At 37.7% G+C, this 24,905-nt stretch overlaps 1 protein-coding gene and 1 long non-coding RNA gene across 3 annotated transcripts; both read left to right on the top strand.

The window, feature by feature from the left end:
• On the top strand, positions 1-24,250 carry LOC112450522. Its single transcript, XR_003039169.1, has 3 exons — positions 1-162; positions 22,317-22,402; positions 24,149-24,250. It is a non-coding gene; the product is annotated as an uncharacterized LOC112450522 (long non-coding RNA).
• LOC108235942 lies at positions 6,037-9,586 on the top strand. Of its 2 annotated transcripts, none has more exons than XR_005234017.1 (3): positions 6,037-6,888; positions 7,549-8,047; positions 8,424-9,586. XR_005234017.1 is itself a non-coding variant. In XM_017416285.3 (3 exons), the coding sequence occupies exons 1-3, from the start codon at positions 6,146-6,148 to the stop codon at positions 8,629-8,631; spliced, it is 1,170 nt and encodes a 389-aa protein (XP_017271774.1). In that variant the 5' UTR covers positions 6,037-6,145; the 3' UTR covers positions 8,632-9,586. The 2 variants fall into 2 exon arrangements, 1 of the variants encoding a protein (XP_017271774.1); XM_017416285.3 differs by having other exon boundaries at positions 7,549-7,767.
• Positions 24,251-24,905: the final 655 nt, after the last annotated feature.

Raw genomic sequence — 24,905 nt, 5'->3', positions numbered from 1 at the left:
CCTTGCCTTGCCTCGTGATTTTTTGGATTTTTGTTATAGTTTCTTTTGCTGCCATGTCAGCCTTTTGTTTTCTAGATTTGTTAATTTAAATAAATTCTTATTCATTGTTATTATTAGGAGTCTGAGTTCCTCCTGCTTTTCTCCGATCCTGACATTGACCTGGTAAGTAAACCTAACACATTAAAACAGTTCTGACTTGGGGTTTAAAGTGTTTGGTCATATTTGAAGCGATGTTCTGACAACCGTAGAGCAAGGGGTATGGAGGAAAGGGCACAAGTCTTTGTCCAGGCTAGAGTAATAACTAGCTAAACAACGACTTGTTTTACATTGTTTTTCAGACCTTACTCAAAAACAACATAACGGTGCAAGAAAATCACTTTAGCTAATATTAAATTCTACACTTTTGTATGACATTATTGGTTTAGTTTGTTGCTGTCTTCTCAGTTGAACAATGTCCGTGTTACAACACAAATGCATTTGTGCTGAGTGTATGCCGATGGTGCTTAGAGGCCGCTGAAAGGATCAGTCCACCTGATCGGCACGTCTGGTTAATCCAAACTTGGCTCCCAGCGGACTGATACATCCAGCAGCCTCAGCACACATGCATTTATGTAGTAACTTGTTCATTTGAGGAAAACTGCAACAAACTAAACGAATGCATGCTAAAGTGTAATATAAGATATGTAGAGTTCTTTCACACCAGCAGTAGTAAAAAAAAAAGTGAATGAAATTATCCCTGTTTAAGAGATAAAACTGCAGCACAGAGTTAAAATGATTGGCTGGTTTGGAGAATACATTAAAACACTCAGGGTTTTTTTAGTTTTGCATGTCTTTCCACAAACTACTGATGCATAAACTAACTACCCATGTATTAATTGTGACATCATTGAATATGGTGTAAAGATTGCACGCAACAATTTGGAGGAATTTTCTAAAATTTAAAGTTTTACTGTTTGATAATAAAAATCTCTGGACAAAACTTTCAATAAAATTCCACTATATGGGACCATGGAGTTTATCTGCAGTGGGACATCATCTGTTGGCAGGTGGATGGTTTTCGGGTCACTTTCATATAATCTCCAAGCTGTGAGACATATTGATTCATTACTCTGTGCCACAGTACAACTGGGCAATTCGGTCCTAAATAACACCTCAACCAAAACATGTATGGCTAATAGACTCTCCAGTTAACTGGCAGTCTTAAAAAAATGCATTTATTTCACGATTAAAGGTGTGAAAGAAACATTGTTTTTATTCCTATGAATTTTATGACTACTTTCATACTTGCTGCGGTTTGCTTTTAAAACCAAACTTAAGCACTGTAATTCTCCTATGATAACTTGGCAATAAATTGGCATTACACTGGAGAAATGTCAGCTTCAGAATAGAACATATTTTCCACAGAGGATTCTTTTAAATTTTGTGATATTTGCTTAGTGACTATTCTTGGAATAACAGACAGTAAAAAACAGAAAGAACGCTTGAGGGACTTTTTATTTATTTGGAACTTACTTCTTACCTGACATTTAATTTTTTTTATCATCCACTACTGAAAGGTGATAGGCATGTAATAATGTTTTTGCCCCTGTCTCTGTGTATTTGGCTGTTTGTGTATTTCTGTGTTAGCAAAATATCTCTTGAACCACAGGGAGAATTTAAATGAAACTTTCAGGAAATAATCACAGGCTGTCCATCTACGACTCATTAAAGTCTGGAGCCAAAACATGTCAGTATAGTCACCACAACCAATTGAAGACACAAAAATGGCTATAGCTCAGGCAATTTTTACAGATATTATGCTAAAATAATTAGAGCGTAACATCTTGCGATATCGCATGCCATTGTGTATAACAGTATTTTCAAGGTTTGATCAAAATGGTCAAACCTTAAAAATGAAACCAAATCTTATTTTGAAACTCTGGTTTAAAAGTGGGCAGGTGATATGCTTTCCTCCAAGGAATCCCAAGACTTTATTCTAATCAGCACCCATAAATCTGAAACTTGTCTTAATTGAATATTGTTGGTTTAAATGAAGGGTTTCTTGTTTTCAAACTACAAAGGGAAATGTATTGGTGTCATGAAGGCAGGGAGGCAAAGCTAATGAACACATGTCTTCTTAATATAAAAGACACATAAATAACAACCGTTATTAGTGATTCTCAACATGAGTAAAGAAACAATAAACATGAAATTATCCTATCCTATTCTCTATCTTCATTCGGTGCACCGTCTCTTATGATTGATAGAAATTACACAGTTACAGCATAAGGAGAACAATTCCACTCCATATTCCTTGAAAAGATAATAACCAGAAAGGTGCTTAGATCAGACAGATTTAAATCAAAGTAAGAGACCATTAGAGTTCTCCAAAAACCCTCTGCTCCTGCGGGGGAACATCAAATCAAAGGTGAATAGTTCCACCTTAAATAATTCTCCAAGTAGGCTACATAACACATTATGTTTCAATGAGCCATGTGTCACTGAATGTAATCTGTGATAACCATACTGTGCAGGCTATATTAGACACACTATAATGCAATGGCCCTTCGTTTTTTGCCTTCGAGGTTTTGCAAGTGAGAGATGCTCTGTGTAATATCTCAATTCCATCTCAGAGATTATTGCTTTGGAGTTGGTGACAAAACTGAAAGTGAGAACTAATAATTGCAAAAATAATGCTTCCAAAAGTCAGAGGATTCTGAGTGATCAAGGGGAAAAGGTGTTGAGTGCTGTTTTAAAGCAGAGGGGAAATCAGAAGCACTTAAATTACAGTGTACAGTCAGTCTGTGGAGTTCAGAGCACTTTTGTGAGATGGAGTGTTGGACTTTGCGACTCCTTCCCCTGCCATGGCTTCATTTGGTTCTTTCAGAACATGCAATATCCTCCAGAGCAAACCTGTTATATGCAATCAAAGGTGTTTTCTTTCAGCACAGATATAGCTTACTTGCCTGTGCATGATTGCAGACACTCCTCTTCTGACAATACAGGTTCCTGTGGCTCATTGCATTCTGACCTGCCGTTATTGTCTGTGGCAGATGCTCCCATTTTGTTCCAGCGTTTCTTCCTGTCACGTTGATGCACTGACAGACTGTAGGGAGAGACTGGATTGCATCATGCTTGACCATACAGCAGAATACTTATTAACCCCTTAACACCAAGGACACTGTCACTGCCTGTTGAGCACTGATGCATAAATGGTGGTCAAGAAAACTGCAGACTAAACAGTCATGTCAACCCTGTCACCTCATAAACATCTCATCAGATTTTCAGCACACCTACATATATAGCCTTGCCTGCAGCTGTATTTTCTTTTACTGCAGGGTTATTTATTATTCTGCTGTCCTCTGGTCAAACATGCCCTTGTATTTTTGAATAGGAGCAGATAAGACAATGCGAGGACTTAAGGTTCAATGGCTTTCTCATGGGTTGCTGCATTGTTTTGCAAGGAACAGAAGGTGTTTTAGCATAAAGATGAAGACTGCTGTGTCATGGTTATTGACTGAACTGTTTATTTAAATTAACATCAAGACAATTTTATTTATTTGTGCAAAATGCTACTCATGGCAGATGTTTTGAGGTTGTTTAAACTTATCGTTAAAATAAGTTCTTAGCTGTCGGACTGGATTTGGACACTGAACTACCTAAAGTGCATTGAAAATGTTCTTCCTCAGACCTCCTTTGTAGGTGGTCTGGACACCTTTTTATCTGAATGCATCTCATAGTCAGACCACAGTCTGTCCTGATCCTGAATGTAGGACCTCCTACTGAAGAGACCCCACCCGGACAGCGGGGGTATTACCTGGATGTCTGCAGACCTGCATGTCATTGTCATCTGATCGCAACAACATTTTGGATTCCACTTTTAAATGGCAAAGTGTGAACTCTGAAGACCACTTGCAATTGGATTACCCAAAACAAATCTAAGAGGATAAAAAGTGCAAGGCCTGAACAGCCCCCTTTGACTTGAAATAATCAGACAAATCAAAGATGCATTCCACTTACAGTAAGCTCTGCTTTTATGCTTATTCTTCAAATAACCAGCAGAGACAGGTGCAGAAGCAGAATCCAGTCCTCATAAATGCACTTGTGCTTATCCTACTCTTTTAAGTCAAAATATTTTACATTAAATAGGCATTTTTCCACCTTTGTAACCATCATCCACATATTTACCTTAAGTAATCTGAGGAGCTGGGATACTTTTTGCCCCACACATCATTTTATTTTTATTATCTATTTGTTATTTTATTGCAATGACTGGCACATTCAAAACATGTCTTATTATGTGCATTATTTAACACTGTCAAATGGTTCTTTAATGGTGCACTGTGAGCAAAATCTGGGATACTGACTTTAACTTTGGCAGCTGAAGGGGTTTACTGAGCTTGTCTCAGAGCACAGGAAAGAGTCGGGGATTTACACTTTGTAGAAAATGCACTGAAGCAAATGTGATTCTGAAGGTTCCTCTGAACAGAAAATATCTGGGACTTTGGGAAAAACATGACAAAGTATTTATGTTGGGGGTTTTTTTCAGACAGTTGGTTTAGCCCAGCTGCTTCTGTACATTTTATTTATTTTTGTTTCCTCTGCACTGAACAGTATAATCTTTCTGAATATATATATATATATATATATATATATATATATATATATATATATATATATATATATATATATATATTCATGTTCTTCATGTTTAAAGTGCAAAAAATAAAAAAAATCTTGAGTTGGTCAAAATCAGTAATATTATATATTAACCCAAATAAGAATTTTAATTTTTTTTTTTAAGTGATACAAATATGATTAGTGTTCTGCACTCTGAGGATGATAAATAACAGATCTCAGAGCAGCATAAGTTAGTTAAAGGAGCACGGGTCATTCTTTTTGCCCACAGGCATTATTGTCAGCAAAAGACTTTTAGTTGCCAAACAAATTAAATTATTGCCTTTTTTAAACACATATTTAACATGTTGCAATTTCCATAAGTATCTGAGCTGAATGGCAAAAAGATGCTTGTAGAATCTGAATCAGGCTGTGGGAACGTGGGTGTGTGTGAACACGTGTGTATGTGTGAGAATGTCCGTATCCAGCTGTCATAACCTGCTCAGAGGAGTTTCTCAGCTTATTGATTTTTGTCAATAAATCCCTTCCGTTTCTTGTTCCATCTCTTCTCTTGTTGCTTCTCTGCTGATCGAGCTGATGTCCCCTCTGACCTTTCCTTTGCTGCTTTTTTTTTTTTAAACCCCACCCCACACCCCTATGGTCATCACTGTGTTTTGGGGTTGTGGCAGATGATTCTCAAAATCGGTACAACGTTAAGAAACGAGATTATCCAAGTGACAGGTTGTAAAGTTTCCACTGAATCGGGTCTCCTCCTGCAGCTAAGAATGACACCAACAGACACGTCAGCAGGTTTGTAGTTCATTGTCCCCTGCCTCCAAAAAGCGATGGCAGATGATAATGTTTTTGGAGTCAGCCCAATTCAAGATGGCTGCCACAGTCAACTGACTTTAGCTCAGCCAATGTCACAGATATTGACCTAAAATTTGCTGTGGTATTAACTCACAAAAGTGCCCTGAACGCTAACAGGACATACAAGATCTTTGTTTAAAATTTTGCCATTAACTATTTGGTGTGAACTCTGGACCACTGGACTGATTTTAATGAAACTTTCATAAAGTAATCACTGGATGTACATCTACAACTGATTAACATGGGAGTAAACCCAATTCAAGATGGCCGCCACAGATAATCAACATTATCCAACACAAAAAATGGCTATAACTCAGTCAAATTTACCAATATTGAGCTATAATGTGATGTGGTGGCAGTATGTGTTGTCATTTACAACACATACTCTTATCGTGACATCTTACAGTAATGCATGAGATGCATAACGTGATTTACAATGTTTGACCAAAACATCTATAACTTACGGTGGCCCTGAGGTGCAAAGCACTACAACATTAAAAAAAACACAACAACATTAAAAAAAACACAACAACATTAAAAAAAACACAACAACATTAACGAANGGAAAAGGTAGGTCCCAGTGGGAGACCTCTGATTGGCTGTCGTCCAATCGCTGATTGGACGACAGCTCGTTTTACTTTTTAACCGGAAGTTACTCTTTCACGTGTTTTTTAGAAACATGAACGTTCTAGGTGATCCAAACCTTGCTTCTGCTATTCAACAGTATTTTGAGGCAGGGCATACGTATGAGATAATACTGGACATGCTTCGGACCAACCACGAAGTGTCAGTTAGTATGCGTTCACTAAAAAATCATTTGAAAGAAGCAGGACTGCATAGAAGAGGTAACTACTCTCCACTCCCTGAAGTGAGGCGTGCCATTATGACCGAGCTGAGAGGACCAGGGCAATTATTTGGCTATCGGACCATGTGGCAAATTCTCAAACAAAAACACAACCTGCGTGTCAAACGTGATGTTGTAATGAGACTGCTGAGGCAGCTGAATCCTCAAGGCATCGCTCTGAGGACTCGCAGGAGGTTTACAAGACGCACGTATCATTCTATGGGGCCCAATTACATATGGCATGTAGATGGCTACGATAAACTGAAGCCATTTGGCTTGGCCATCTCAGGATGCATTGATGGTTTTTCGAGAAGAATGATGTGGCTTGTTTGCGGGTCAACAAACAACAATCCTTCTGTCATTGCCCAGCATTATATAAACTGTGTCAAGAGTCTTGGAGTGATACCAATGAGACTACGAACAGACCTCGGCACAGAGAACGGGACTCTGGCAGCAATACAGTGTGCCCTTCGCCATGCGCATACGGATTATTATGCTGGATCATTAAGCCACAGTTACGGATCATCCACAGGGAATCAACGCATCGAGTCATGGTGGTCTTTTTTCAGAAGAGGAAGGTGGGTACATTTGTGTTTTTTAAATGTGAAGTACAGCTAAAGCTGATCATGGTCTGAAATCCATAGAAGCATACAGTCTGAGATAAAACGGATTTGTAAAGCATTCGTTTAAAAAAACAAGGTTCTGGTAGCTTTAGTAACATACATGTAAGCTATTAAGCAAATTTTGCTAGTTCGGCAGTAATTACTACAATACATTTCAGTGATATTAATTTTAGTATTACACAGAGGTGGGTACTCAAAAATCGTAATGGAGCAACGTACTATTTACTGTTTATAAATTTGTGATGAGGTGAAAGCAAGTTCTAAGCTAGTGGTTTGTTTATTTTTGTCATGGCAACTCCATATAAAGTGCCTAAGAATTTGGCAGTCACATGGCTGTCGGTTGCCAGTTAACATGCCATATTGAATTTGTTTCAAACATATATTTTCATAATGCTTTAGCAAATATTTTGTTTCCAAATTAGAATATTTCAGATGCTATACAAAGTTTTAGTTTGTATGTGGGAACAATACAAACTAATATTTCATGTATTTGAAACATGATATTCAGTTTCAAATACATTAATATTCAATGTTATGGACATGGAGGACAGACAATCGTTTAATCATTTTCATATGAAAAAGAACAGAACCGTTTCTAATTCAATGTATCCTCAGGTCTCAGTTTTGGATGGACTTGTTTGGAGATTTAAGAGACTCTGGAAACTTCAACGGAAGCCATGAGCACCAGTGCTTGCTCAGATTCTGCTTCACCGAAGTTCTGCAGAAAGACCTGGATGAATGCAAAGATCTCTGGAATAACCACAGGATCCGACCAAGCAGACTTGCATCATGTCCTGGGGGGATTCCAAACGAACTCTATCTCTTGCCTCACAGGTAATTGACATTTTCACAAATAAAAATAATGCTTGACATTACATAATAATGCATAAGTGCTGTTAGCACAAGTTAGGATATCTATTATATATGTACAAAAAACCTATAGCTTTGTATCACAAATGTAAGAGCACCTCTATGCACTTACATTTGATGACCACTGCCTTATTGAAGAAGATGCAGTTAAAGGTGAAGGACGAACCAAGCATGTCTCCAGACCTAAACCCAATAGAACATCTTTGGGACATCCTCCAAGCCCAGGAGAGTTAAGACAGTTTGGGTAAATAATGGTGTCCACACAAAATATTGACAATATAGACATTTTCACAAAGGACTTATTCACTTTAGTTTAGACATTAATGGCTGTATGTAGAGTTAGTTTGCAGGAAAAATAAATTTACACTGTTATATAAGCTGTACGCATACTACTTTTCATTGTGTTAACGTGTCATTTTGAAAAGATATAATGAAATATCTTCAGAAATGTGAGGGGTGTACTCACTTTTGTGATACACTGCATAAGGCATCACTGATAGTGCTCACTTATACTGGGTCATGTAACCAGCAAAGAAAAATCTGACAATTCCAAGTACTTGTACTAAGTATAGAAAATATCCATCACAATTCTATTATAAATTATATTCTGACTTTTTCAGATACGGTTCAAGAGATTGTGGATTTCCTGTTGAGGACAGTGATCTGGATGTTTTCCCAGAAGCAAGTCAGGTGACAGAGTTGTGTGGCGATAAAGACATTGAGGAATACCTACTGCAAGCCATGCAACAACATGGACAACAGCAGCCACAAAACTGGGAGTCAGCTATGGAACTGTATTTCTTGCTCAATCACATAGCAAGGCTGTAGACACAAACAACCAGAATCAAATCTCTTAATAGTTTGTCTCCTGTCCTGCTCAAATGAATCATCATTGTTATTGTGAACAGCAACAAGTGGATTAAACATTATAACAAAGTTTTGAGTATTTGTGTTAAATTGCTTTACTTGTAAGAAACAAAAGAACAGGAAAACGGTTTAGCAAAACAAACAAGTTTTTTTTTTAACATTTACATTTTTTTGCCCTCCTTTTGCTGCCTATTGCTTCCTACTGGGCTGAGATCTGGTTTGAACATGGTCTCCAAGTCTGAAGCAGTCTTAGTAGCATCCAAATCCTGGAGCATTCTGTATCCCAAAGTCCATGTTGTCCCTAAAAGTGGCATAACTTTCCAAAAGTGGCAGCTTAAGTATGTTAGCACAAGTGTTTGCCACTGGAAATGGTGAATCACTCAAGAACTCCAAATGTGGAGATGGCGTCATGCCTGCAGGTGGAATTGCTGTTAGACCTGTGGCAAACATCAGCACTTCCTCTACAGACACTGCAGTTGTTTTCTCTGAAAGATGATAAACAATTTAGTTAATAGATAATGCATTGCACAAATGATATTTTTAGTTCTGCTTTCCTCCCAATAATCAACAAAATGAACAATTTTAGAATAAAACACAATGTGCCCTTACTAACCTTCGCAATCAAGCAAATAATCTGCCCAGAAGACCATTGTTTTGCCCTTTTTGCCGCCTATTGCTTCCTACTGGGCTGAGATCTGGTTTGAACATGGTCTCCAAGTCTGAAGCAGTTAGGGCCTTGGCAGAGAAACGTGTTTTTTTAATGTTGTAGTGTTTTTGTTAATGTTGTAGTGTTTTCGTTAATGTTGTAGTGTTTTTTTTAATGTTGTAGTGTTTTTGTTAATGTTGTAGTGTTTTCGTTAATGTTGTAGTGTTTTTTTTTTAATGTTGTAGTGCTTTGCACCTCAGGGCCACCGTAATAACTCCTTTATTTATCAACATAAGGTGGTTTTAGTTTAAAAATCTGGCATGAAAGGAGATTTGAAATATGCAGTCCTTAAAGGAGTGCTAGGCCTTTAATTTTTTTAATTGTGTTTATTTTATTTTATTTTTTGTGTATTAGGTTGCTTTTGTTTTTCACTTCCATCTTGCTATGGAAAATACTTGTCTGGAGCAGTCTTGCTCTTAGATCCCTGCTCTAGTCAGACGATTACTTGCATGTTGTCTCAATCCCCTTTAAACAATATGATGTGTCTAATTACAACTCAATTATCTGAATTATCAATGTAGAAAATGTGACAATCTTCTGTGAGTTTTAAACACCCCTCTCTTGGAGCTCGGCATTTCTGTCAAGATCACAAGCTCAGTAATTAAATAGGCTTTGTCTGCGCACGGATCATTGCTTTTAGCTGATTAAGAAATGATAGCGAAGACTGAATAAATCAAAGACAACCAACCCAACTAATTAGCTGTCCCAACCATTACAGCCACTAACAATTGCCAGGGGCTGGTTTCTCTTACATAATCAGCTGTGAGAAAAACTGAATAATCACATTTTCTAGCATTCTTAGATTCTTGCACTAATTCTTGTAGTTGGATGCTTTTGATGTTAAGAGCTAAAAATAACAAAGGAATGTTCATTGTGTCATTAAATTCTTTGTAATGTCGTATTTTAAAGCCACGCAGATGTGCAAGTAGGTCGAAACAAACTTACAGCTGTGCTAATTGTTCCCAAGGGCAAACAGGGCAGCAGGTCATTTAAATTAAAACACTTAGGCTTGACTGTAATTTGTCTTTAAATCAATTAATAATCCTTGACAGAAATATTCCATCAAGGTGCAAACGGAAAGTATGAAGGACATGCTGTAACTTAACGATCTAATTACACAATGACGTTGTGAATATAAAACGACTCAATTCCCCCAGTGAGAGCAACACCCTGGACTCAAATCTGGGGAGACAATCCTTCAACTGCCAAAAAATGAAAAAACAATAAATAAATCTGTGACAATCGTCTGTGTTTAGAGAAGACTTTGCCCTCAAATGCTTCACCTTCAGAGTGGGGACTATTATGTTTCTCCTGATATGGGCCTGATGCTAATCAGTGTGGATTGTATTTTATGCCTCAAGGCAGGAAAATGTGCTGATGAGGGCCCAACAATAAATGAACCTTATCACCTAATGGCATCTCTGCCCACCTGACTGACTGAAAAGGCCCCAGCTAAATGTCACAGGCAGGCTGAATGCACATGTGAGATAATGAGAGAAACGAATAATCCACAGATGGATTGGTCACTGATAATTGTTGCCGATAGCCAACTCGAGGGTCTCTTGGATTCACCATCAAAGATTTCAAATATTTTTATTTTAAGGAACATGAATATTAAAACTAATTAAAATTGGCATATAAGAGGTATCAACTACTGCATGCATTTTTTGTTTGTTTGTTGTTGTGACTCCAAGAGTAAAACTTATAGCAGAACATTAAACAGCTCACAAATTGAAGGCCTAGCAGTCTTTGAAGAAATGCATATCGCCCGCCACCTTTCATGCCAGAGGTTTAGGCTGAGGTGATGATGAAGGTACAACTGTTCTTACTCAAACCTCGAAAATAACATCATGCACATTCTCATGCAATACTGTGATATCGTTTGTTATTGTTACTGTCAGCATGTGTTATCAAGTGTTATGAATGACTATCAGCTACTTCCACACCAAACTAGCTCAATATCTGTAAACTTCACTGACTTATAGACATTTTTGTGCACACTAAAGTCGATTAGCTGTGGCAGCTGTCTTAAATTGGGTTAACTCAAAAAATTAAGCAGTTGTACACGTACAGCTAATAATTACTTTCCTGGAGTTTCAATGAAATCTGTTCAGTAGTTTAAGAAATATTTTGCTAACAGCGAACTGAGCTGATTCCAACAGTTTATATGTTGGGGATCAGTCTCGGCTAATAAAACAAAGATTTAGCTCAATATTTGTAAAATTTGCATGGTTATAACAATTCTTATGTTTGATAAAACTGATTAGCTGTGGCAGCCATTTTGAATAGGATTGACTCAAAGTTAATCAGTCATAGATCTTCATCCGGGGATTGGTTTTTGAATGTTTCATTTAATTTTATTCAGTGATTCATGACAGGCAAACAAGCGCACACACAGACAAGGGGGGAAAAAAACATTATGGTTCTGCCTTTGCCTTCGGCAGCAGGTGATTAAGATAAAGTTGGTAAATATTCTCTTCAATCCGGATCATTTTATTCCAAAGTGCATGCACAGATTGGATCTGGACTTTCTTCCTGAACTTTTAAAGGACAGTTTGTTTCCAAACACTCAGGAGCAGAGTGGATGCAAATTCTGACATAAAAATACATCAGACTTTGGCTGCATAATCACCTTGTAATACTGAGATCATCACATCACAGATAAATCAGTGTGTGTGTGTGTGTTTGCATGTCTTTAGGATGGAAATGCTCTGTGGAGCAAAGCTAAGTAGACAATCAGTCATTCTGAGTAAAGGCAGGGGTGAAATGTAAGTAAATGCTGTGAAAATGTGCGGCTGCCCGTGTGCCAGATGCTATGAGCCGGTGCCAACACTGCTAGTGAGTGACTCATTATTTCAGGAATCTGTTGGCCTTTTCTCTGATGACTTTGTTGCTCATTTAAACCAGAAAGTCTGCTAGTGACTTTTTTTTACATCAGGGAAACCTGCCAGTTGGGACAGTTCCCGATTCATAAGAAAAATAACATTGAGAATAGGACCATAGGGAGGCAGTTATGGTATTAGGGAAAGGAAAACAGTTTCCTGTAAGCAGCAGATTATGAAAACATTAAGCAACAATTACCCTAATGAGAGTTATTGAAGCGGTAAGGTAGCAGACAAGCTGTGTGCATCTGGCTGCTGCATCTGGCTACAGTGCTGGAGCGTTCAAAGGGACAGGCGGGAAGACATTCATTTGTTAAAGCTGTTCCTTCCGTGTGAGTCGAGAAATGGCATGTCAGTAATTGTCATGTACTGAAAATGATCTAACAGGCAACGTGTTGATGCATGCGCTGCGATGGATACTGAGTGTACTGTCAGAATTGTTGAAGATGTCGTTTAGGGTAATTGTAGGGAATGGCTTTCAGTGGGCAATTTATGTCCCTCCATGTGTGTTAAGAAATGAGCAGAAGATAGGTGTTGAAATTGATAAGAATTGTTGAAAAGAGAGAAGTTTTAAGTTTTTATTTTGGTAAAAGGAACTCCAGAAAAAAGACAAACTTGGGTTTTTAGGCTAATAGACCAAATGTTGAGGATAAAGCATCAAAGCCTTTTTGATTGACATTATAAAGTATTTAAAACTGAAATTTTTATCTTTGGAATAACAAAAAGATCCTGTGACCATAAATTTAGGTTTGATAACTGCTATTAACTTTTTATTGGTTCCCACAATTTCAAACACAAAATGCTTATAAAAAATCTACTATGGTAGAAAGAAAGTAAAATTACCATTTTTATATTCACAATATATTCTGTTTTGTATTCAATGTATATTCAAAGTTGTTAACTATCTTTTTGTTCTTTAGATCAATGTAGTTTTAAAATCTATGGACATTTAATAGTGCTTTTGTTCTTTTTGTTATTAATTCCTTCACCTCTCGTTGGTCCTTGGAAATCTACTGTTCAAGACAGAAGCCTGCGTTTACTGCACGCAGTAACCCATTTGATCAGGGAGTGGGATTAAGGCAGAGCAGCCTATTCCTACAGACAAGACGAACAGTAACATGGTTCTCTACTCGGAACTCAAGATGGATGGGCCGGGCTACCGTCTGGATGGAACGCCTCCATTGCGCTGCTTGGCCTGGTGGAGCCCATCAATCAGGGTGGCCCCAGAGGTATGGGCTGAGGCTGTGTAATGATGCGAACAGCATGTGGTCGAGCCGTCCCTTGCTGCTCAGGTGGAAGGGTTTGCCCTGTCCAGCGGTCCTCTCCGCTCCTTCACCGCCACCATCCATCAAACCTGAGCTGTATTCACAAGATGTTAACAGATTCCAGCAGGTTTGATGAGATAACTTTGTGTCAGGGCAAGTTGCGAATAAAGTTCAAAATGAAACAACTTCTGCTGTTTTTGTTGTTTGTTGAGTCTCAGTGGATTTTCAGGGAAAATATAGTAGCTCATGGAAGTTTCAGTTGCATTGCCTTTGATATGGATTTGGTTGAAAATGTCTAAATTGTGGAGAACAGAAAACTGAAAATAACACAGACCACCTTTGTATCATTTGATGCTGAAGGCAAAAGGTGAATGTCAATGTTTTTATCTGTCTGTGTTTCTTTGACTGTAGTGTTACCAAAATGTCTATTTAAATATAACCTTTGCAGATGGATGCTACATTTTTCAGACCTTAGCAAACACAAAAATAGCTATAACTCGGTCAGATTTACAGATATTGAGCTAAATCTAGTGCTGTAGTAGCTAAGAGTAATCCTAAACTCATTCTCTGAGCACTAGAACATATCGCAAGATCTCTCAATATCACACGAGATTGTGTCATTAACATGATTTTAGTCCTAAACTCTGGCATGAAAAGCAGCGGGTGATATGCATTCCTTCAATGATTCCTAGGCCTTTAATTTTCACAGTAATTGCACAGGAAGCTGCCCTCAGCCATTTTCATGCGCCCCATACTTAAGGTGGAGTAGACACTTCAATCTTCCTCTAATGTTCATTAAAGGACATATTTTACTGCACATTATATGCTTTCTACCCCTCACACAAACATATTATGCTCCCAGATGAAAGTGGCCATATGAGTCCCATAAACCAGGCCTCATGAATAGGAGCGTAAAAGCGGCTGCTCAGTCTGGACTCTTTGTGAAGGGAAGGTCATTTGGTAGAAAGCATGCACTGCAAAAACGTAAGCTTATAAAAAATGTCTTTGGTTTCCAAGCTGTTAAAATACATCTCCTGGAGCCTAATGGACTCCCCCCTCCCCCACCCAACTGGAAGACGTGTTGGATTTCAGCATATTATGGGGCTGTTTGAAAGCAAGCCCATTCTTTGGTCAAGACTTTGTTTTTTGCTGCCATAAGGTGGGGACCCCCAAAGGCCCCTAAAATTCCATTAGGAGTGCAATAGTTCAATTAATTTTTGGTTTCAATTCCATCCATTGAGTGTAATTGTAGGGTCAGCATGGGTATTGACAAGCTGCAGATGAATCCTGCTCTTGTCTTCTTGCAAAACTGCAAGCAGAACAATTTTTATTCCCCTCTGCCAAAAGTAAAGGTGGAACGATTATGTTTTTACCCATGCCTGTGTGCGTGCAGGTGTTTGTTTGCCTATACTGTTAGCAAAATCTCTTTTAAATCACAGAATGGATTTTAATTCAGTTTTCAGAAAGTAACCACTAGGGTTGACATCTACAACTGATTATGTCTTGGAATCAATCCAATTCTAGATGGCCCCCACAGCTAATTGATATTAGCCAACCTAAAAATGGGTATAACTCAGACATTTTTACAGATGTTGAGCTAAAATTTGATGTGAAACTAGCTGAGAGTCATTACCAACACATACCATAAGCATAACATCTCACAATATCACGTTATTTTTATGGTTTGACCAAAACTGCTACGACTTTCATCTCTTCATAGAGTGCTACACTTTTTTTGTTCCTATAGGACTGTGTATGAATGCTTGATAATGAATATTTGTTTTTCTCTAATTATTATCAAGTCAAGGCAATTCGTGATTGAAACCTAAAATTGGATTTCCAGAACTGGGGTTTGAGGTGTGAGGATGTGATGCTTTTGTATGGATTTTTTAAATCTGTTCTTTCTCTTTGTTTTTGCAAAGTCATTAAGGGTTGTTTTTATATATCATCTATTAACTTGATGTTGATTGTTTCATTTACACGAAACAGGATTTCACACTTTTTTCAGAACTGAGTGAGTAATATCCCGTCATATCCTTGAAAGCCTATAAACCCCAGAGAGGGGAAATTTCTTGATGTAGCTGCAGTGTTCCCGGTGCCTATTTTTCCATGTCACATCTTGTTAATCTAATCTTAATTTGGGCATCTAATCAGTGGGACCTTTCTGTGTGAACTTCATAATTAAAGAATGTATCATTATCCTGACTTTAATTACATTACCATGTAACTTTGTTTTAATTAAAACACCCTTCCCCAATGGGAGCAGAGTTTGACAGACTTTTGTGTGCCCAGGGTGTAGAAGCAACTTCCCACCTTGTGCAAGCACGATTATCATAAAGTTCACCTAAAGAACTTCATGACCATGAAAATAAGGCAACGACAATGATGGTCAAACCTCTCTACCTGTCACAGCATGCAAATTGTAAAATTGCCCGCATAGTTACTGCTTGTAGCTGTGTTCCCCTGAAAGCTTTTCACATTTTCTTTACAATATCCACCATAATCAGGGGGTTAATGGCAGCTCTTTAGAAGAGCTGCTGAGGGTGAAAATACAGAGGCAATGTCCAGAGATTATTAAGATATGCTGCCAAGACATAATAGGGTTCCAGCACATTGCATGCACCTCTCGACGTCATTGGGTTTTGTCAGGCATAAAAACAGTCATTTTACTAATGTGAACAAAATCCACTCTTCATTGCCATGGTGATGATTGGGAAACAGGGTGCAGTCCAGTCATATCTGTGTCATGGATGACGAGTCTCATTTGCTCAAACACCATAGATGGCAGTGTTGCGCTGCTGACTGACAGAAGTGATGTGCCAGTCAAAGCGTGCACTCTGTCTGTGCATTTAGAGAAAAGCTGTCAGCACCGTTACTGAACAGCTAAAAAGTGGAACTTCTTGCGTGTTTCTTCCACACTTTGCTTTCACACAAGAGGTCATATTCATTCAATTCGGTTGCAGAAATATGTAGTGACAAAATGTGTGAAGTTTCAAAGTGACAGTTGGATATTTATGTTGTCTGATGTTTGGCCAATTTTACAGGAGGAAATTTTTAATTTTTGTGAGAAGCTGCGGGTGTTTGTTTGCTGTGAATTATACACAGCAATATTAGATGTCATTCACCTTGACAAGCCTATTTTCTGCTCTGTCATTCCACCTGAAGGTAAATTATAGCTGTACAGATGCTTTTATTATAGAACGCAGAATTTGCTGATTGTCAATTCCATCATTTTTCGGTTGCTGGATGTGCAGATTGCTTTGTTACAAAAAGGCAAAATCAGGATTTTTTTTTAAAAATCAAATTTTCTCACAAGAAGTTGTTTTGTATTTATAAAAAGCAGGATTTGTCATGTTATTATCCAAAACTGCCAGAGTTGTTTTGAAAAACTTAAATTAATTAGATTACAAATCCTAAAAAGGATAACAAGCAGGAAACATGGCTGCAGAGCTGAGACTCGTCTTAGAGCTTCTTCCCTTCTGGTGTGCACAGTCATAACTAGCAGAACAGTAGCTAAAAGGTCAAATCTTAGTATTTAGCTACTGTTTACTAATTTGTATGTGGTATGCATCAAAAAGCTAAAATTAGCAAAATGGAAGCTAAAAAATAAAATTACTAAATTATAGCTCAAAGTTCAATAATCAGATCAGTAGCTAAAAGCTCAAACAAGTAGAACAGTAGCTAAAAGATAAAATGAACAAATTAGTAGCTAAAAGCTAAACTAAACAGATCAATAGCTAAAAATCTAAAACCAGCATAGCAGTTGCTAAAAGGTAAAATTACCAGAACAGTAGGTAAAACGTCAAACAAGCAGAAGATTAGCTAAAAGCAAAACCATAGCTGAAAGATAAAGTTAAATTAGTAGCTAAAAGCCAAATGAAGTATAAGAAGTCATAAATTGAGCGTGTATGCTGAAGCAGATTTTAATGACAGGCAAAATCTGGACGTGTTGAGATGTTTACTTAGTTTTCAGAAAAAGCAGGATTATTCATAACTGTCCGTGGTGTTCTTGGAAAAATTGAATTAATTGAACACTATGAAAACAAACTGTCAATTTTACTAATTTAGTCAGTAATTTCCATCAAGTGTAAATCTTCCATTTAGACTCTGATTAGTAAATAACATCTCTGACATGGATTTTGCATTTTTGTTGGCAAATCTGAAGGGTCTTTGGTGTCAAAAATGACTGAAAACCCTAAGAATATTTGGCTCTTCAATATGCTATTTACTCAGGCAAACAGCTCTGCATATGGAAGGCTACAAGGGCCTTCAACAGGGCTATGGACCAGTCTAATTAAACAAAGTGATGTTTTAATGAGCCTGGATCCAGGGGACAATGATGAGGTCCCTGCTGAAAAGAAAATAAATCCAGAACACCTGGCTCTGAATAAATATATGACAAAACAACATACCATCACCTGCTAACAGAGATAATTATCTTATCCTCATACATTTATTACAGTTAAATTGCATATTTGAGCCAAACTACATGCAATCATATCATTGGCATTTTCGTGTGAAAACCACATCTGAATTGTAAATTGAATGCAGATATAATGACATCCTGAATTATGCAACTAAAACATGAAGCCACCATCCCTCTCAGTCTGAGTGACGAGGATTACCTCCTTACTGCAGCCACAACAAGCATATCAAGCAGGAGACGTGGCTCCAGAGCTGTGACTCCTCTTAGAGTATCTCTCCACTCTGATGTGCACAATCACGCACAAGTGTGATGTGTGCAGAGATCAAGGACGCTCGCTCTCACATGGTGTGAAACTGGCCTCATTAGGGCCAGAAACTTTGAGTTTTGAGTCTTTATTCCAAACGCAAAATGCCTCTGAATCATCCTCTAAAAACTCTAAATTTAGATGAATAAAGCTGCACAGCAGAAAGAACAGCAACAGCCCCGTGTTAGGATTTAGATGCACTGCAAAATCACATTAATTTTGATAGGCTAATAAAACTAACACTTAACACCTCTCTCTTTGATAGAATCTTGAAAAAAAACAGCCAAGAACACATCGATATAAGAGGAGATCGTAACCTTAACAGCATATTTATTGAAAAAAACTTCTATAAAAGAAATGCAAACTGAATCCTTTCAGAGATCATTGTATAAATTGTCAAATGCTTCTAACAGTTAAAGTATCTACACGTCTTCATCGTAGCTTGTTACATGATAAGGAGACAATAAGAATGAGCTACTTACATTTAGCCTAATTTAACAAGGCTAACAAATCATTTATAATTGAATATAAACATTATAACAGATGCCACATCTGTAAACGCATCGAAACTCTAATTAATTTTCCTGTAATTTTATTATTTAATCCAAATGAAGATTTTCTGTTTGTTATGTCATTTACCAACTTTAAATAATATCAGGATAATAAATTTGATTTTGCATTTGTATTAATTAAAAACAAAAATAACTAGAAAAATTAGGATTGTATGAGAAAATGCAAACAATAAGTTTCTTGAAGAAGCTGAAATATTTTTGTGAATAAAATTATATATTTTGGAAGATGCAAAAGTTACAAATTACTTAGTCACAGAGCAGTATTCCTGATTGAGCTGATTGTTTTGATGCTTGTTAAAAAACATACCAAGTAGGAGGAAGTAGTTTGATTGCAGAAATGCAACCATTCCTACAGTTAAAAAAGAAAGATATCACATTGTGCTGGAAAACCTCAGCGAGCAGAGAATAATTTCAGTCATAAGAAACATCTTTGCAGATTCTTTAAGTGCCTTCAGAGCTGCTGTGAGTGCTGTTAAAAGAAATTAGAAAGTTTTCAGAAGATTATTGTGGATTTACTTCTAAGAAAAATAATTGGGCAGCCCTATTAGATGCATGTAACTCCTTGTGTGATGAAGAGGAGGCAGTGGAGGCATTTTACATTTGTTAACTTCCTGCAACACAGTTCAGTGTTTCACAGTGGTCGTGTTACCTTTTGAATAAAACATGTTATTTATTTTTCTTTTTTTAGCTCCTGGCAGTTAACGTGTGTGTGTGTGTTAGGGTGGAAGATATCTATACTATGTTTATGTTGATGTTTTATGATCTTGCTGTTTGTAAGTCATATCAGTCAAATCAAAAGTTACTGTTTCTATAGGGAACCATTTCTTCAGATACAAAGTGTGGTCAAAGGACGAAATGTTTATGCAACAAATAAAATTACAAACTAAACATAGATCTGAAATGAAAAAAAATATATATTAAAAACAAAACTGAAGAAGGATTTTTCCTTAACTCATTGCACTAAAATTTAAGAAACGTAAATATGCTCATGTGATGGGGATTGGGGCTCCCAAAAGAGGCAGATTGAGCATAACTCTTTGCCAAAGAGGAACCGTTTGGAACCAAAACATCTGATTTTTTTTTTTTTTTTGTGTTTGTGAACTGAGCCGAATGATCCAGATCCCTGAAAAAAAAAAAATAACCATAATTTTTATCACCAGTATGCTCCTCGTCAAAATATTTCCTCCAGGAGTAAAACAGTTGAAGTGAAACTAAGTGAATGCTTGAGCCTGCTTGAGTTTTACACTTGTAGGTTTTGTATCATCTCCCTGAAAGTAACTGACAAGGTGGTAGAGTTGGACTGAAATGCAGGCAGGGAGCAGACTGGTGGATAACAATGAGCTTGAAGTTCTGCTAAAAGCTGAAGTAAAGCCAGCATCAGCAATGAGCTGTTTGGGAGCCATTTGAGAGCAGTTTGTGAGAAGTTTGAGTAGCCAGCTCTGAACTGCCTCTTTTGGATGAGCCAAGCCAAATGATCTGGAGCCAAGAAAAGAGGCATAATTCCTACCATTATCATCCAAACGAAGGCAAAGCGTGATCAGACTTGTCAGAAAACTAATAGGGAGATCTGATAACTGACGGAAAAACAGGGGAGACTTTACAACGCTGGGAGGAGTGATTACTGCTCATGGACTGAGGGCAGGAGACCAGAAATACATTAATAGAACTTAACATTGATGCTCTGAAATTCCACCAATATCATTCACTTCACTTTTGATATAATTATCGCCTGCCACAAAGATGAAAGGACACTTTTTTGTTTTTGCCAGTGTCTTTGTGTGTTTGTCTGTACTGTTAGCAAAGTATCTCATGACCCAGTAAACCAATTTTAATGAAATTCTAAGAAATACTAGAAAGTACATCTACAACTGATTAAGTTTTGGAGTCAACCCAATTTAAAATGGCTGCCACAGCCAACTGACCTTCTGAAACAGGAAAATAGCCAGTTTTAGATAATGAAATACTCCAAACACTGACTGATTGACCAAGACCTGCTTTTAAAAGTTTGCCATAAATTGTTGGCCAAATGCCTCATAAACCACTGGATTGATTTTACAAATCAGCTTTTTAAATATTGAACTAAAATTTGGTGTGGTAGTAGCTGAGCATTATTCCCAGTATATACTCTTAGCACTACTCATTGGACAATGTTTTTTTTTTGCTTAAAACGTTGGCATTAACTGTTGGTATCATTCCTGTCTTTCTGTTGAACCAATGGACAGATTTGAATGAAATCTACAGAAAGTAATCACTGGATGTATATCTACAACTGATTAAACTTTTGAGTTACCCCAATTTAAGATGGCCACCACAGCTAATCAACATTAGCCAACATAAAAATAGCTTTAACAGTCAATTTTACAAATATTGATCTAAAATTTAGTGTGATAGTATCTGAGACTTCTTCACAACACATATTCTAACAGTGATGTCTTATGAAATTGTGCAAACATCGTTTAAAAGGTCTGACCACAATGTCTATAATTCTGCCCTCATCATAAGATGGTTTTAGTTTAAAACTCTGGTATTAAAGGTGGAGGGCAATATACATCCCGTCAAGGTTAGCATACCTTTAATTAAAAGCATAAAATATCCATGACATGTTGGCAATCTTGACTTCCTGTCTGCTTCTCTGATATAAGATGCTCTGAAAGGGTCGCACCTGTCACAATAATGCTAACAGGGGATTACACAGCCTCATGAGATGTTGCTCATTTCAGCACACAACAGAAACAATCAATTGCAGTCCTTCCCTTTTCATTAATGTGAGGAGATTTCAAATGTCCGTCACCAAACTGGGAACAGAAGTTAATCAAATGTAGTGGGATTGAGCAAATCAATCATCTCGTGGGCCGTCAGAGCACGTCTTCATTTATTTTCAGCCAATTCACCTGATGAATAAACAGCCTGCCTGAGTGTTTGGCACCCATTTTCCATTTACATAAATCTAATTTCAGGTGAAATATTCAGAGCTCACCTTTAACCCAACATAGCCCACAGCCCTGTTTGTGACGGAGGCTACCATCACTGAGTGTTTGATGGACGACACTAAAAGGATTGGCTGACTGTGTTTGATCATATACAAAGTGTAAAAGCAGATGCTCATTTCTTTCAAAATGTCAGCAACAAATTGACAGTCTTAAAGTGTTTTATTGTTACATTGGTATTTTATGACAATGACATGAATATCTTTGTAAAATAGATCTAAACCTAATTCTTGTCTTTTTTTTTTCAAGATTTGTTGTATATAGGTGACTTGTTAAGGTTTTGATTTAGAATATATTTCTTTTTTTCCACATCAGAATTATATTTAAACAATAATAAATCTTCTCTTTATGATCTTGTCATTTGTGTGTGTTTGTTTGGTTCCTTGCCAATTATGTTTTGTTTGAACATAGGCTGCCATAATTCAGCTATTCATGCTGTAAATGTTATGTTGGTTCATGGCATTTTAAAATCTTGTCCCATCTGCCCTTTTTTTTTTTTTAAAGTTTGAGCTGATGCTTCTCTAAAGGTTTCTGCTTGGCCATGCTCAGAAATGAGGCCGCTTACGACAGCAGATGCAGGGCTAGAAGAGGTAAGAGAAAAACTCCCACAGTATTTTCACTGTAGCACTATTTTTAACGTGAACACCAAATACATCATATGCAGTGTACATATGAGTGAGCTCTAATTCATCAATCTGTTCTTTAGACTAAAACAATGAAAGGAGTCATATTCTTATTGTGATTAAATTGTGAGAAAATAACTTTTGTATGTTTGTTGTTTTGTTGGAAATGAATGAAAATCCACTGCTTAAACAAAAACTCCAAAGTTAGAGCATAAAAGAAAAAGTTAAAACCAACGTTCTGTTTAAATCAAAGTAAAAAGATGCTTCTTAAGCAGGGATTTAACAGTCTCTATAGTCTGGAACAAACTCCACTTCAGTATATGCATAACTCAAAGGTTTGAGGCAGCTACTGAAAAAGCACAATCACCTATAGATTTGATTCTGGATCTTGGGATCTCTCAAAAAAGCTGGCTGGTTGACCGGAGTGCTCTTACTGGTGTGTTTATGTATAGAACACCCAGCTCATCCTATTTTTGCCACACGTGCAGTTCCACTTCACGTCAAGCTTGGAGTCTTCTACCAGAAGCCTCAGAGCTTGAGGGTTCTGTTCAGTACCTTTGCTGTTCCCAGGACTGTGCTCTTCTGGACAGATTCTCATGTTCTTCTTCATGTTACAGTTGCTTGGGATCACTGTATTTATCACCACTGCCTTACTCTATAGTTTAACCACCAGAATGTCCAGTTGGTTAGCCATCACCTGTTTATCAGTCCGGATCTGGAAGTCCCACAGTATCTTAGTGTTACCTTGGTGGAGTCTCCCACTTTGACTGTGAGATCTTCAGCTCATACGCTGCACAAATGTTTCTGTACACTATTCCAGCCACCTGGTTATAGTGTTCCCTGTATGCTTTGCCTGTCTGCAGCCTACATCCTGCTATTATGTGCTGGACGGTCTCAGGGGTATCTTTGCACAGCCTGCATCTTGTGTCCCGTCTGATATGATAGAACCTGGTCTCTATTTTTTTTTGTGCTGAGGGTTAGCTGGAGGGATGGTGCAGCAGTATTGTTGCATGACTGTGGTATGGAAAAATCAGAGGTTCAGAGCTGAAACCCCAGTGCAGCCAACCTCTGAGCAACCCCAGTGCATAATGAGGGAGTGACCTAGAAATGAAGCATGCTGTCTCAGATGCCACCAGGATTAAAAAAGTCTGTGTCAGATGCTGGGGATATTCTGTTCAGAAGTGGACTACTGGAGTATAACATTCATGGATGAGGGCCTATACATATATATATATATCCATCCATTTTCTTCACCAGCTTCACCCTTCTGGATCATGAGGAACTGGTGTCTGTCTCCAGCAGTCATTGTGCGAGAGGTGGGGTACACCCTGGACAGATCTCAAGTCCATCACAAGGCTGCATAGAGACAAAAGATGCAAACAGCCGTTCACTCACACCTAGGGACTATTTAGAGACACCAATTAACCAAACATGCATGTTTTTGGTCTGTGGGAGGAAACTGGAGTACCCAGAGTAAACCCACGTGTGCTCAGGGAGAACATGCAAACTTCCTGCTGGAAGGTGACAGCTCTAACCACTGTTCCACCGTGCCACCCTGTACATATACTCTACCATATAAATATAAACACACAGCCATACTGAGTATAATTATGATCATAAAATGCCAGTTTTTGAAAGGTTGACTGCCTGAAAGAACTAAAAGGCAAAACTGAATTTTCACTTTGGTCCAATACCTGTCCTGAAAATGTCCAGGTTGGCAGGTGACAACAGGGAGGAGAGGTCTCATTTTAACAGACAGAGACCTCCAACAGAACCAGACTGAGGAGGGCCAGCCATCTGCCTCGACCAGCTGAGGGGTGAGAGGACACAACAGAGACACAACACAAATGCACCAGGAATACTTGATGTGGGGGGAAAATAAAAGAAAAACCAAACAGTGATTACAACAGCAGTAGAATATTCATATATGGAGATTAAAGACATTAAAGAGGTGATTGGTGGAACAGCACAGAGTCCATGAAACTAAGCCTAGAGCAAAATAACGGAATAACTGAGGGTCACTAAAAACATCCCAAAATATTAACAGAACAAAAGCACTTCAAATACAAATAAAATTCTACATTCATGTCTGAAGTAGGAGTATTTTAAGGAACTATATTGGTGAAAAGAATGAGAACTATACCACAAATTTCTCTCAAAAGCTGCAAACAGGGTTCAAGGACTTTCAGCCTGGCAGCAGTGCTGAAAAAACCCGAGGTTGTTCTTGTTGTCCTCTTAATGACCGGTATTGTGAAAGGTTACTTTTTTAAGTTAGTAGACTAGATCTTTGGCATTTGCCAGTGAAAGCTTAAACTGTTCCATGTGGCATATTGTACCTCCTGCAACAACAACCTGGATTACTCTGAGCAAACATTAAGTTCTGAGAATGTCTTACATTTTTTTTAAAATTTGTACCATCTTCTGCCAGCCTATCTTATTGGGTTTCTTCGTGCAGCTACATTCTTGATGA

This window comes from Kryptolebias marmoratus, linkage group LG2 (assembly GCF_001649575.2).
Source record: "Kryptolebias marmoratus isolate JLee-2015 linkage group LG2, ASM164957v2, whole genome shotgun sequence".
NCBI lineage: Eukaryota > Metazoa > Chordata > Actinopteri > Cyprinodontiformes > Rivulidae > Kryptolebias > Kryptolebias marmoratus.
Note: the sequence above shows the minus strand (reverse complement) of the source record. Positions and strands in the feature narration are given on the sequence as shown.